The sequence below is a fragment of the Euphorbia lathyris genome, chromosome 1 (assembly GCF_963576675.1).
Source record: "Euphorbia lathyris chromosome 1, ddEupLath1.1, whole genome shotgun sequence".
NCBI lineage: Eukaryota > Viridiplantae > Streptophyta > Magnoliopsida > Malpighiales > Euphorbiaceae > Euphorbia > Euphorbia lathyris.
In genome coordinates this window covers 22801799-22813891 of record NC_088910.1, presented here as the reverse complement: position 1 = coordinate 22813891, position 12093 = coordinate 22801799, and the positions used below count along the sequence as shown (strand labels likewise).

Genomic DNA, 12093 nt, shown 5'->3' with positions numbered 1-12093 from the left:
CACCACGCATGTAATTTACCTCATTAAAATGTAACTATATATAAAGACACAAATTTTTCATAAAAAAAGTAATCCTAAGTTTGTTTAAGTAGTTATAGAGTGTTCATACAAGCATGAAGTGAGATTATACTTTATAACAAGATCAATAAACTTAAAGTTAACCCAAGTCAAGTAATATGTTATAGGGGTTGGCATATTACTGTTGAGACTTGCATATAACAGTGTTTTCTGTCGAGAAAAAAAGGTGATCTCACAAGCTTTAGATATTTAGATATCTAGACAGTTACATGGATCCGGTGAAGGAGTTCATTAGGATTGGGACCCGACTTGAGATAACAGCATGAATTGATTTATCTAATGTGCCAACTGTTCATCTCATTGCTATTAGTAGGTATAACTAATCCTCAGACTCAAACATTCGTTAATTAGTGATTCTGGATTATGGAGTGTGATGCTTTGATTATGTGCGAGCACGATCCACTACAGGTGAGAGCAGGGTTGGGTATTATATAAAGTGATTGCAGAATAGTTAATGTCAGATTGAGCATTCGTCACTCCCGATAAATGCGAGATATATCCAAATGGCCGCTTGTGGTGAATTAACTGAAATCCTTGCAAGGTGATAGAGTTAAGAGTAGAAATAGATATTTCACTTAACTTATCTTTCAGAGTGAATTCAACCTGTACAAGTAAAACAGACTCTTTGTTATATGTAACATTGACACGTTCCTGGTTATAAGGAATTGACCAACAGGATATAGTTGATGAAGGATCGTATTATACTGTACCTAATGCAGAAAGGTTAACGTCAGTTATCAATCTGACTTCTTAATTGCTCTAGGAGAATATCATAGGTTCTGCTAGTAACAGATCGTGACGGTATTCCGTTATATATATGTTGGAATTAATCAGGATGAATTAATTTCAAAGGATATATACATCTAGTAGCAATAAAGGACCTAATGGGTCGCATATGGGACTTGGAACTAGAGGACGAAAATGTTATTTAATGTGACACAATATATGGGCCGAGATTTATAGATTAATTAGGGATAAATTAATTTGATTAATAATTATAATTGGATTATGATTATAAATTAAATTAAAGGATTATCTGATAATATTAATTAGAAGTTTTAATGTGATTGAAACTCTAATTAATTATCCCTAACAATAATTAAATAACTAATTGGATTAGTGATATTATCTAAATATAATTAGTTATTATTTAGATAATAATAAGTATTTATTTAATTTTCTAATTAGTAATTCTATTCCGAATAAAATTCTAATTAATTAATTAACTAATACAACTAGGGTTAGGGTTTTGAGAAGTCTATAAATAGACTCTCTACACCCCAAATTTCGACACACTCATATACAAGGGGAAGAGGAATCGTTCCAAAACCGTCACGACTAATTTACATTCTTTCTTACTGTCTATTTGATCTCGTATCGATTCTGTTAGAGGCAATAATTGCGATTGCTATTTATTAAGGTTGATTATTAATCGTCTTTATTTTCTGTGTTGTTTCTTTTATTATTCGTGATACATGGATTAAGAGTTGTGGACACTTCGTTTGCAACTGTAGATAGTTTTTCACAAAAGGTATTTCATTCTATCCCCCTTTATATGAAATAACAATTAACAGATCTTGGAAAAGGGAAATAGATAAAATAGATAAAATTTTATTATTCCGCTGCGCCTAGGCTTGTCTATTTTCCTTCAAAGAGGGTGTCGAGTTTGTACAGGAGCACCATCAGTTACACATCTGCTATTTGCGGATGATAACTTCCTCTTCTTCGGGGTATCAGTGGCAGAGGCTTTAGAAGTAAAGAAAATCTTGAGAGAATATGAAATGGCCTCTGGACAGGCTATAAATATGCAAAAATATGGTATATTCTTCAGTAAAAATATAGAGGCTGATGTCAGACAGACAATTAGCTCTCTGTTGCAGGTTGTCTCTCCCCTAGATACTGGAAGATATCTAGGGCTCCCATCATTGATTGGCAAATCAAAGAGAAGAATATTCAATTTTCTGATTGACACACTGAGGAAAAAGTTTGGATGTTGGGGCTTTCGGTTTCTATCTACAACATGGAGAGAAGTGCTGCTGAATTCTGTAGCTCAGGCACTACCAACGTTTTGTATGAGCACCTTCCTCCTCCCTAGATCCATATGTGATGAGCTGCAGAGAATGATGAACTCATTCTGGTGGGGTTCAAAAGAAGGAGGGAAAAAGAATATTCATTGGTTTGACTGGGCAAAGTTGTGCCGTGATAAGAACCAATGAGCATTGGGCTTTTGGGACCTGAGGAGGTTCAATATATCCCTACTTGGCAAACAGGAATTGAAATTGATTCATCAACCGCATACATTGGTGAGCAGAATCTCCAAAGCTAAATTCTATGCTAATACGACTTTTTTGTCTTCTAGATTGGGCAATAATCCCAGTTATGTCTGGAGGAGTGTATGAGGTTCGATTAAGTTACTCAGGTTGGGAGTTAGGTGGAGGGTGGGGGATGGTAGCCAGATCAGAGTTTGGAAGGATCCCTGGGTGCCATGGCTGCCAAATTTCATTTTTAATTCTTTTTGTATTGCAGGCATGGAAGAGATGAAGGTGTCAGATTTATTTGAACCATGGACAAGGAGATGGGATTAAGGGAGAATCATCGGTTGCTTAAGTGAGATGGAGGCTGAACAGATTTAAAAAATTGTTCCGCCAATTAGAGAGTGCAGGGATGAAATCATGTGGCACTTCACGACGGATGATCGATACACATCAAAATCGGGATATCGAGCTTTATCACAGGTAGAGCAAGACGGGACTGTTCAACAAGGTTGGAAGAAAATCTGGGCATTACCAATTCCGCCGAAGATGAAGAACTTCTTGTGGAAACTATGCTCTGGTTGCCTATCGACTAGGACTCGTCTTACGTCACGAAGAATCCCAATTCACCCTGACTGTGTCTTCTACGGCCTACAGGCGAAAGAGTATGGTCATCTGTTCGTCGAGTGCGACTTTGCTGAGGAGTGTTGGCGGATTGAAGGCATACGACCACCTGAGGGGGCTGTTCATGATTTAACAAGCTGGTTTATGCAGTTTTGTCAAAACGCAAGCATTGATGAAGTATTGAAGGTTGTACGGGTCCTGGTGACAGTGTGGTTTTAGCGCAATAATCTGTTATGGAACGGAAAACATGTTATTGCAGCAGTTAGCCTTCAATTAACTGGACGGGACCTTGAACATTGGAAGGAATGTGCGAGGAGATTGGATAGCGTTGCACGAGCGGAGAATCGAACAATACAGTAGTGGCAGAACCCGCTAGTCGGTTTCCTCAAGTGTAATGTGGACGATGCGGTATTTCGGGAATCAAATGAAAGTGGCATCGAAGCTGTTGTTAGGGACGAAAGTGGACGCTTTTGCAGCTAGAGAAGCAGCAACTACATAGGCTGTCTTGAACCAAAGATGGTGGAAGTAATCGCACTACGGGACAGTCTGGTCTGGCTGAGTCGGCAAGGAGAGCAAAGGGTTCAATTTGAATCAGATGTAAAATTAGTAGTAGATAGTGTCAATTCTCAACGAATAGATTTATCAGATTTTGGGGCTATTGTTGATGATTGTAAAAAAATTCTAAAAGATCACCGAGACTATTCTATCCTATTTGTTTCTCGTTTAGCAAACGAGGCCACCCACTTAATTACTAGGCGTTCTCGATCTAATGCTAATGGGTTTGTGTCAACAAGTTTGCCTGTCTGGTTTGGAGATGTAATTTGTAAGCAGCAAGCTCCCATTTATTAATAAAGTTCGTGTTACGATTCAAAAATAAATAAATAAATATGTAAATATGTAAAAGACGAATAGACCTATGATGTTTTTTTTTTTTTTTGCCTTGATGGAAAAATGTAAAGAAAAAATTTAGTTATTTTTATTAAAATAATAATAATAATAATAATTACCATGAAATGAAAAGAGAAAGATGCTAAAGCAATCCGAATAGTTAATTAGTAGTACAAAAGAAAAAAACTCAAACTCAAGAAAATAAAAAGGAAACCTTGAAAAAATAAAGAAAGATCTAAAAACTCTGAAGAAGAAATTCCGGCCATTATAGTCTTCTTCTCTTCACATTCAAATGAAATCCCACTGAGACGCCAAAGAAGAAAGGGGAAATTCTTTCTGTCTTTGGATTGAACAGTGTGGGAAGGAGGAATTATAGAGAGAGAGAGAGAAGAGAGTGACAAGTTTTCTTGTGAATCGGAGACTGCAGAAAGAGAGGTTATAGAGAAGACGATATTAAGTTTGAAGTTAGGGTTAGGGATTTATTGATAAGGATGGCGGATGTGATATTGCATATATACGATGTGACGAATAGTGGATCGGAGAAGACGAACAACACTATTATGCAAATCAACAAGATCTTCAAGGACGGTATTGGCATCGGCGGCATCTTTCATAGCGCCGTTCAGGTCATTTCCCTTTGTATATTCTCATTTCTGTATAACTTTATGTAATTCAGCGCCTGTATCTCTTGATTTGTTGCTGTAACTGTAGAATGGAGTCACTTTGAAGGAGATCTAGGTTTTCTTAATCCTCTTTTCGCCACTCACTGTGACAATTGGTTAAATTGGAGTTCCATACTGATACTTAGATGCATGTGAAACCTTTGTACATCCCTGTTCGTTTATCGTAGCAGTTATTTAAATATTTTGCTGCTGGAGGTTAGATTTATGATTTTTACTTTTGACTCGTTATGCATTTGATTTTTGTATAGAGTTTTATAGTCAATTGAAAGGAACAGTACAGGGCCCCATAGGTGGAAATTTTGAATGTGTTCTAGTTTTTAATGGAAGCATTGGGTTTCTACGAGAGGATTATGGGCCTTTTTATGTTTTTCATCTAGTGCTTTTAAATCATTGTTCAGGAAGTCAAGCGTCTCTTTTGCTAGAATATTTGCCAGCATGGAAATTGTTAACTGAATTGTTCTAAAAAGTGCGTTCTAGACTTGCAGTAAATCTACTGCTATTCTTTCTGACAAGGATTGCAAAGCTGTCTGTGCCAGTGAGCTTTCTAATTACCGTTTCAAAAGTGAAGAGAAGCGTCTTCTCTCTTCCTAGTACCTCCATTACTTGATAGTTTGTTTTCCATGATAGCATTAGCAGTGAGCCATGTTAGTCTTGAAAGAAAAGAGTGCAAGTCCATATATAGAGGAAAACAGTTGACCAGCTCATCAGCTAATTCATTTTCTATATATGACCTGATGGCATAGTTGTCAAATCGTATCGAAATTCTCATTTTGTAAATCGTGACTCGAATCGAATAAGATTCGGTTCAAATCTTAATATTATAAAAAAAATGTTTACCATGTTGAACTTAAAAGTATTTAAAATTCAAATTCATATGTAATGCAATCCTAAATAAAACTAATTCACAAATCATCATCAATAGAATTATGGAATTAATATGTTGATGAGGTTAGAACTTGGTTGAAGATGAAAGTGTAAGTGCTCCACCATGGAAAAGAAAGAAGACTGGTTTGGAAAGAAAAGAAGAAAGTTCCGATGAAATTATGAAATTAATCTGTTGATTTATTATGCAAAGGGTCGTTGTATTTGTATGTATGTAATTGTAATTTGAAAAGTCACAACAACTCACAAAAGTTTTATTGTTATTTACTTTGAATTTGAATTATTGATTTTCTTTGAATTTTTTATTCATTTAGTTTAATCCTTATTGGTTGTATGTGGCGAACCAAAAGTCATTCCTGAATCCTGCCTTTAATTGAACTGTACAAATCATAGTTGTTAAAGGTGCCCCTCACTCAAGGCTCAAGGTAGTGAGCCTTGATTGCAGAAATTGGGGCCCTGTTTAAAAGGCTCATGCAAAACAAATGTTTGACTATTCTCAACCACTAAGCTAATTTAAATAAGATTAATCTTAACCCTTGATCTAAATAAGAATATCAAGGCACATAATTAAATATAGAAAGACCAGAGAGGGATTAAGAGTAGTCACGTAAAGAAGAGTCTCCCCAACTCCACTCAAACAAAAACTACGACAGATGCACAGAAGAATATCAAGTGACAATGAATGGTTATTACTTTAGTAGCATTTGTTAGGTATTTAGGTTAAGACGTTAAGTATATGTTAATGTCTCTATATTGAAGTATGAACTTAACTTGTGTTTTTGACATTTATGATTTAGTATTATGTTTTTATGTGGTTTTGTTTTGTTTGCGTGGTCATAAGTGTGTTTTTTGGTTTATGCTTTAACTAGTAAAAGAGTATATTTTTATTTTTATTTCTGCGCCTCGTGTTCCTCAGGCGCGCTCCTTGCATTGCGCCTTGAGACTAGGCTCTAGGACCCCTTAGCGCCTTACTGTGCCTTCGCTTTTGTCAACTATGGTACAGATTCCAAAACTCTTAATTGCTGCCAGTTTTTTTCTCTTAATGCATGAATCCGTAGAATCGGACGATTCACCACCAAGTCGTCCGATTCACCACTGATTCTTGATGATTTCTGATTCTACCTATAGAGTTGGCTCGAAATGGAGCCGACTCGACTCAAATTGTACAATTCGAATCACGAATCCTACGATTCTAACAACAGTTCTAGCTTAATTCAGATCAAGTTAATAAGTTATGGTTTTATGAACCAAACATGGAGCTATCAGACACCAGGACTTCCAATGTGGCTCTGGTTCAAAGGTCAGAGCTATGAAATGAGATCTTGAAATAGGAGTGCTCTCTAGTGTCTACTATGTGGGTCCATGTTGATCTTTGGATCACATGGTTTTATCAATTTTGATCTTTGTATTACATGGTTTTGTGTATTGTACAACAGTTTTTCTTATTAGCAGCCACTTCTTACCATCACTATAAGTTTCCTTGGTTTTTCCCATCAACTCAACCAATAGCTCTCTGTTTTTTATATACCTGGATTACCAATCAAAGTGAGATTTCGTTTCATTTTGTGTAATGGAGGTAAATTATAGACAGCATAGTTCAAACTTCGTACTTGCTATAATTTTTATTTTAATTTGAGCATAAGCAGATCTTGCTTGCTGATTTCACATGTCAATTTGGAAAAAATGTCATTAGGTAAGACAAAGGCAAGGAATTTTTCCTTTGTAATATTTGAATTTTTTCTGTCCCCCATCTTTAATATTTTCTATTTATGGGTGAATAGTGCCTAAGGATTCATGTACCCTTTGCAGTTTTGTGATATTGATCAATTGGGAAAAACTAGGGTTTTAAGATGGACATTACCAATAAGCAACAACGCAAGTACCCCTGTCCAACTTATGCCCTGCCCTGCATTTTAAGGTCACCCTCAACTCTTGATTTAGATGGGATAAAAAATAAGAAGAAATATTATAGTTTTGAAATGTTGGAGAAAGCAACTAATTTGTGCTTGGTCCCCTGTAACTCATACTTTCTTGTTTTTTACTTTAACGTTAATCTATTTGATTTTATCCATATACCTCTCTCTACTTTGTCATGTTAAGTATTTTTCCTTTCTCTATTTTGCTGCATTATGAGTTTTTACCTTTTCTGTTGAAATGCATTTTCTTGCTTTATATTTCTTTGTAATTTCAATTTTGTATCATTAATATGTGCTGCATGGAAATGTATGTAGTCTCTAATAAATTTGTTTGACATGTATTATAGGTTTATGGAGAAGATGAATGGTCTTTTGGGTTTTGTGAACAAGGAACTGGAGTGTTTTCTTGCCCATCTGGAAAGAACCCAATGTACACTTACCGAGAGAGTGTTGTACTAGGGAAAACAAACTTTTCTATCTTTAAAGTGAATCAGATATTGCGGGAACTGAGTAGGGAATGGCCTGGATGTGCATATGACTTGCTTGCGAAGAACTGCAATCACTTCTGTGATGAGTTTTGCGATAGACTTGATGTCCCGAAACTTCCAGGTGGGCACTTTCTTGAAGTAATGTACTCCAGTAGCTTTTTTCATACAGGATTTCTTACCCTTTTAACCTTTGGGATGAATAGGTCAGCTATTCATGTGTGATATATATATATATATGTATTCAAATATATGTATTGTGCTTTTTGCTTCAGGTTGATTTCAGGTCAATCTGTTCCAGCCTGAAATATGGCTGGTTTGCACCTGCAGACTGCAGTGCAAATTGACATGCTTTATTAAAAACAATATTTTTCATTTGCGGGCAATGAGCTTCGAGTGTTTTTTTCCCCTCTTTTTAACTTTGTATTGTTATTCTGCTTAGTAAATAACATGTGATGCTGACAATCTTGTTAATCTGTTGGCTGCATATTCTTATGATTCCTTCAACAGCTTGGGTTAATCGTTTTGCCAATGCTGGTGATGCAGCCTTAGAAGTTGCCGGAAATACAGCCTTTCGGGTAAGATGTTGTACTATTCCTTGTTATATTAGCATGTCATCCGTTAGCATCCATTGCTCTCACATTTCTTCATTAACACTTGCGTTGTTGTTCTTGAACTCTCTTTCTGATGATATAGAGTATATAATGCTTTGAAAAGGCATCGAACATATAGAATATTTATGCTTATCAAATATGCAGTCCATCCATCTTCCTATTATTTTAAAAAATACAAGTACAAGATTGTACCTTGCGTATGGAGCTTGAAGCACATTGTTTGGTGCATGCATTTTTTTCAAATTTTTATAGGGTAAAGTACACCCATGGCCACTGAACTTTAACCATTTTAACATTGTGGCCATTGAACTTTACACTTTTTAACACTCGTGGCCACTCAACGCCTCAAAACAACCGTTGACAGTCTCAAAATAAAAAATTCGAAGAGTTAATGATATTATAAGAAACTTTTTAATTCTTGAAAATTTTCGTTTTGAGGTCATTTAGGGGTTGTTTGGTTAGGAGAGAGAGTGAATTTTTAGAGATAGAAAGCTCCAAAAAAGGTGATTTTGGATAATAAAAAATGTGGTTTCATGGTAAATGTCCTCATTTGAGGAGTTAGTTAAAGTTGAGTGGCCACTGGTGTTAAAAAGTGTAAAGTTCAGTGGCCACAATGTTAAAATGGGTAAACTTCATTGGCATGGGTGTAACTTACCCAATTTTTATAGTACTGTCTACAGCCCATTTCAGAATGCACCCAATATATGAACTTGGAAGATAGCTTTCTATAACAGATTAAAATTTCTGATGACTGTCGATTCTTAAATGGCTTTGTTACTCAGTGTGATAAACATGTGTTGGTATTTGGATGAATATAATGCAGTTTAGACAAGCCAAGGCAGAGATTGTATCAGCTAGCAAAGTCGCATATCGGTTTCTTATCGGTGTTGGTAATGGGTCTTCTCCTGATTCACCAGGTAATTCAAATAGAGGAAGCCCTAGATTCCAATCAACTTGGTTTAAAAGCCTTATTGCTTCAGGTGCCAAACCATCTAGCAGCACAGAAGCGGATGATCAGGATGAAGATACACTTCTTCGGCAGCAACAGGACCAAGTACCAGAAACACTTTCCCGGCAGAATTCACGTCACTGGGATTCGGAACAACCAGCGCAGCAGAATTCACGGCACGAAACATGAGGAAGCATTGCATGGAAGTAACTATGCTAAAAGCAATTTGTACCATTGGGGACTGTTATTGGGAACACACAACTGTCTATCACTGCTATTCCTTATCACTGTAAAATGTTCATTTACTTTGAAAACTGAATATTTTCATCAAAGTGTGCAAAGGATTCTACGTTCTCAAGTGCTATTTTCTCCTCCATATGTTATGATTGAAGCTTAAAGGGCCCTGGATCCTTTGTCGACCACTCACTGGGGGTTCTCGTTCTCTGAGTAAGTGTGGCGTATCTTATACATTCTCCTCACCAATATAGGCACAAATTCACTTCTATATATACTATGGTTATACTTTGTTGTTAACAAAGTAACTATTATTCTGTTTTTTTCTACCATTGGATGACGATTTTGTTTTTTTCCATCATTGGATTAATTTTCTATCTCATCATCCAATGGTAAAAAAAAACAAAGTAATGCTTACTTTGTCAAAAACAAAGTAACCATAGTACCTTTATTTTGTCCACCTTTATTTTGTCCCACACTGACAAAGCAATAGGGATAATGACCAAATTTAATCTTAACAGCTCAAGCGAAATGTATATGAAGCTTTAATGTATGAAATGATGTAAATTTAATCCTAACATTTTCAAGAAAAATCAATTTTAGCTATGTGCTATTGAAAAGATAGGTTTGGCTGTAATTTAATTGTCAAATTGGACAAGCCAAGCAAATTTGTCAATAAATTGAAACTCTTTTGTATATTTTTTGTAACGTGAATATTTTAGTGAGTTTGGCAAAAAAAAAAAAAAAAAAATTGTGGTTAACTTATATATAGTATTTTAACAAAAAAAATTATAATTTTGTTCGTAATATACTGAATATCTTAGGCGTAAATTGAAGTGATAATTAAATAAAAGTTAAACCGGTTTTTCTAATTTTCAATAATATAAAATTAAAAATCATTTTATTTGAAAACGTTAAAATTAAATTTATACTGATAACTAAATTTGTGTTTCTTTTAAAATCGTTAGTTTTTAAAATTAAATTTGGTATTTATTCACTTGTGAACAGAGTTTCCTTATTGATGTAACTACTTAACTACCAACGTTTTGTCCCCTAATACACCATTTATAATATTAGGATTACAATAGATTTTTGCCGACATCAATAAAGATATTTTGTATCGTATCCTAGTTGTAATGGCTATTAATTTGGATTTTGTTGACTCAAATAATTTCTTTTTTAACTATTCTGAATAAGAGGTGTCAATAACATAATTACATAAACAGTTTATCTTGTGTGACATGGGGAATTAGTTTAGGCGTAGGTAAATGGGGGTGGAGTTCTCTGTCCTGACGGAAACGTGAAATCCCCGATAAGGATTTCTATGAGATAGGGATAGAGATAATTTTATCCCTCGTGATGGGATGGGATGAAGATGGGAAAAGATATTCCCGTCCCCGTCCCATTAATTCCCGATAGGGGATCTCCGACCATTTTCCGTGATAATTGTTTTTTTTTTTATGATTTAAGTACATTTTTAGGCTTTACTATTTTTTTTAGGTTTAAAGCACTTTTTGGTCCATGACCTATCCAAAATTTGTGCATTTGGCCCCTGACCTATTATTTGGTCATATTTGGCCCCTAACCTATCTAATTAGATAAAATCCAACCCAGATTGGATGAAAAATTAACTCTGTTGGAAAATTAACGACAGTAACCAATACAAAAATGACACATGACACATAAATAAAATTAATTTTCACTCTATCGGAACACTAGAAAAAGTTTTTATGATTTTTTTACTATGTAAAATAGTTACTATTGTCATCTCCAGTTGAAAATTAATTTTATTTATGTGTCATGTGTCGTTTTTGTATTGGTGACTGCTGTTAATTTTCCAACAAAGTTAATTTTCCATTCAATATGGATTGAATTTTATCTAATTTGATAGGTCAGGGGCCAAATACACAAATTTTGGATAGGTCAGGGGCCAAAAAGTGCTTTAAGCCTTTTTTTTTAATATAAACAGTGATTCCCCGCAATGGGGAATGAAGAAAAAGTTTTTAGAACATTTGTATCTAGGTATTGGGGATCCCCGCGGGACAGAGATGGAGATAAATCTATCTCCGTCTAACCCACATGGATAGGAATAGAGAATCTCTAACTAGTCGGAGAACGAGAATGGAAAATGCATTCCCCACCCTATCCTACACCGTTTACATCCCTATCTAGGCTCTCTCCTGAAGCCTAGTATTTTGAGGAATTTTTGATTGGAAACTTGTTTCAATTATTAAAAAACAGTTCAATATTATTACATACAGTAGCGTTCACTTGAACCCTGAGTGATCAAATGAATTTGATCATTCACCGTTAGATATAAGCTCATTATATCTACACCTTAGGATGTTTTGGATATCCACTGTAGGGTTATAATGAGCATATATCTAACGGTGAATGGCCAAATTCATTTGGTCACTCAGAGTCCAAGTGAACACTACTGTTATTACATATCGAGAAAATAAGAATTTAATTTGCTAATATAGATAAA

General features: G+C 35.2%; 1 protein-coding gene across 2 annotated transcripts; it reads left to right on the top strand.

Annotated features, from left to right (window-relative positions):
* The first annotated feature begins 4006 nt into the window (after positions 1–4006).
* On the top strand, positions 4007–9729 carry LOC136224817 (uncharacterized). Of its 2 annotated transcripts, XM_066013251.1 has the most exons (5): positions 4008–4468; positions 7671–7932; positions 8319–8386; positions 9246–9339; positions 9403–9729. In XM_066013251.1, the coding sequence occupies exons 1-5, from the start codon at positions 4334–4336 to the stop codon at positions 9558–9560; spliced, it is 717 nt and encodes a 238-aa protein (XP_065869323.1). In that variant the 5' UTR covers positions 4008–4333; the 3' UTR covers positions 9561–9729. The 2 variants fall into 2 exon arrangements, with proteins under 2 accessions (XP_065869319.1, XP_065869323.1); XM_066013247.1 differs by having other exon boundaries at positions 4007–4468; positions 9246–9729.
* Positions 9730–12093: the final 2364 nt, after the last annotated feature.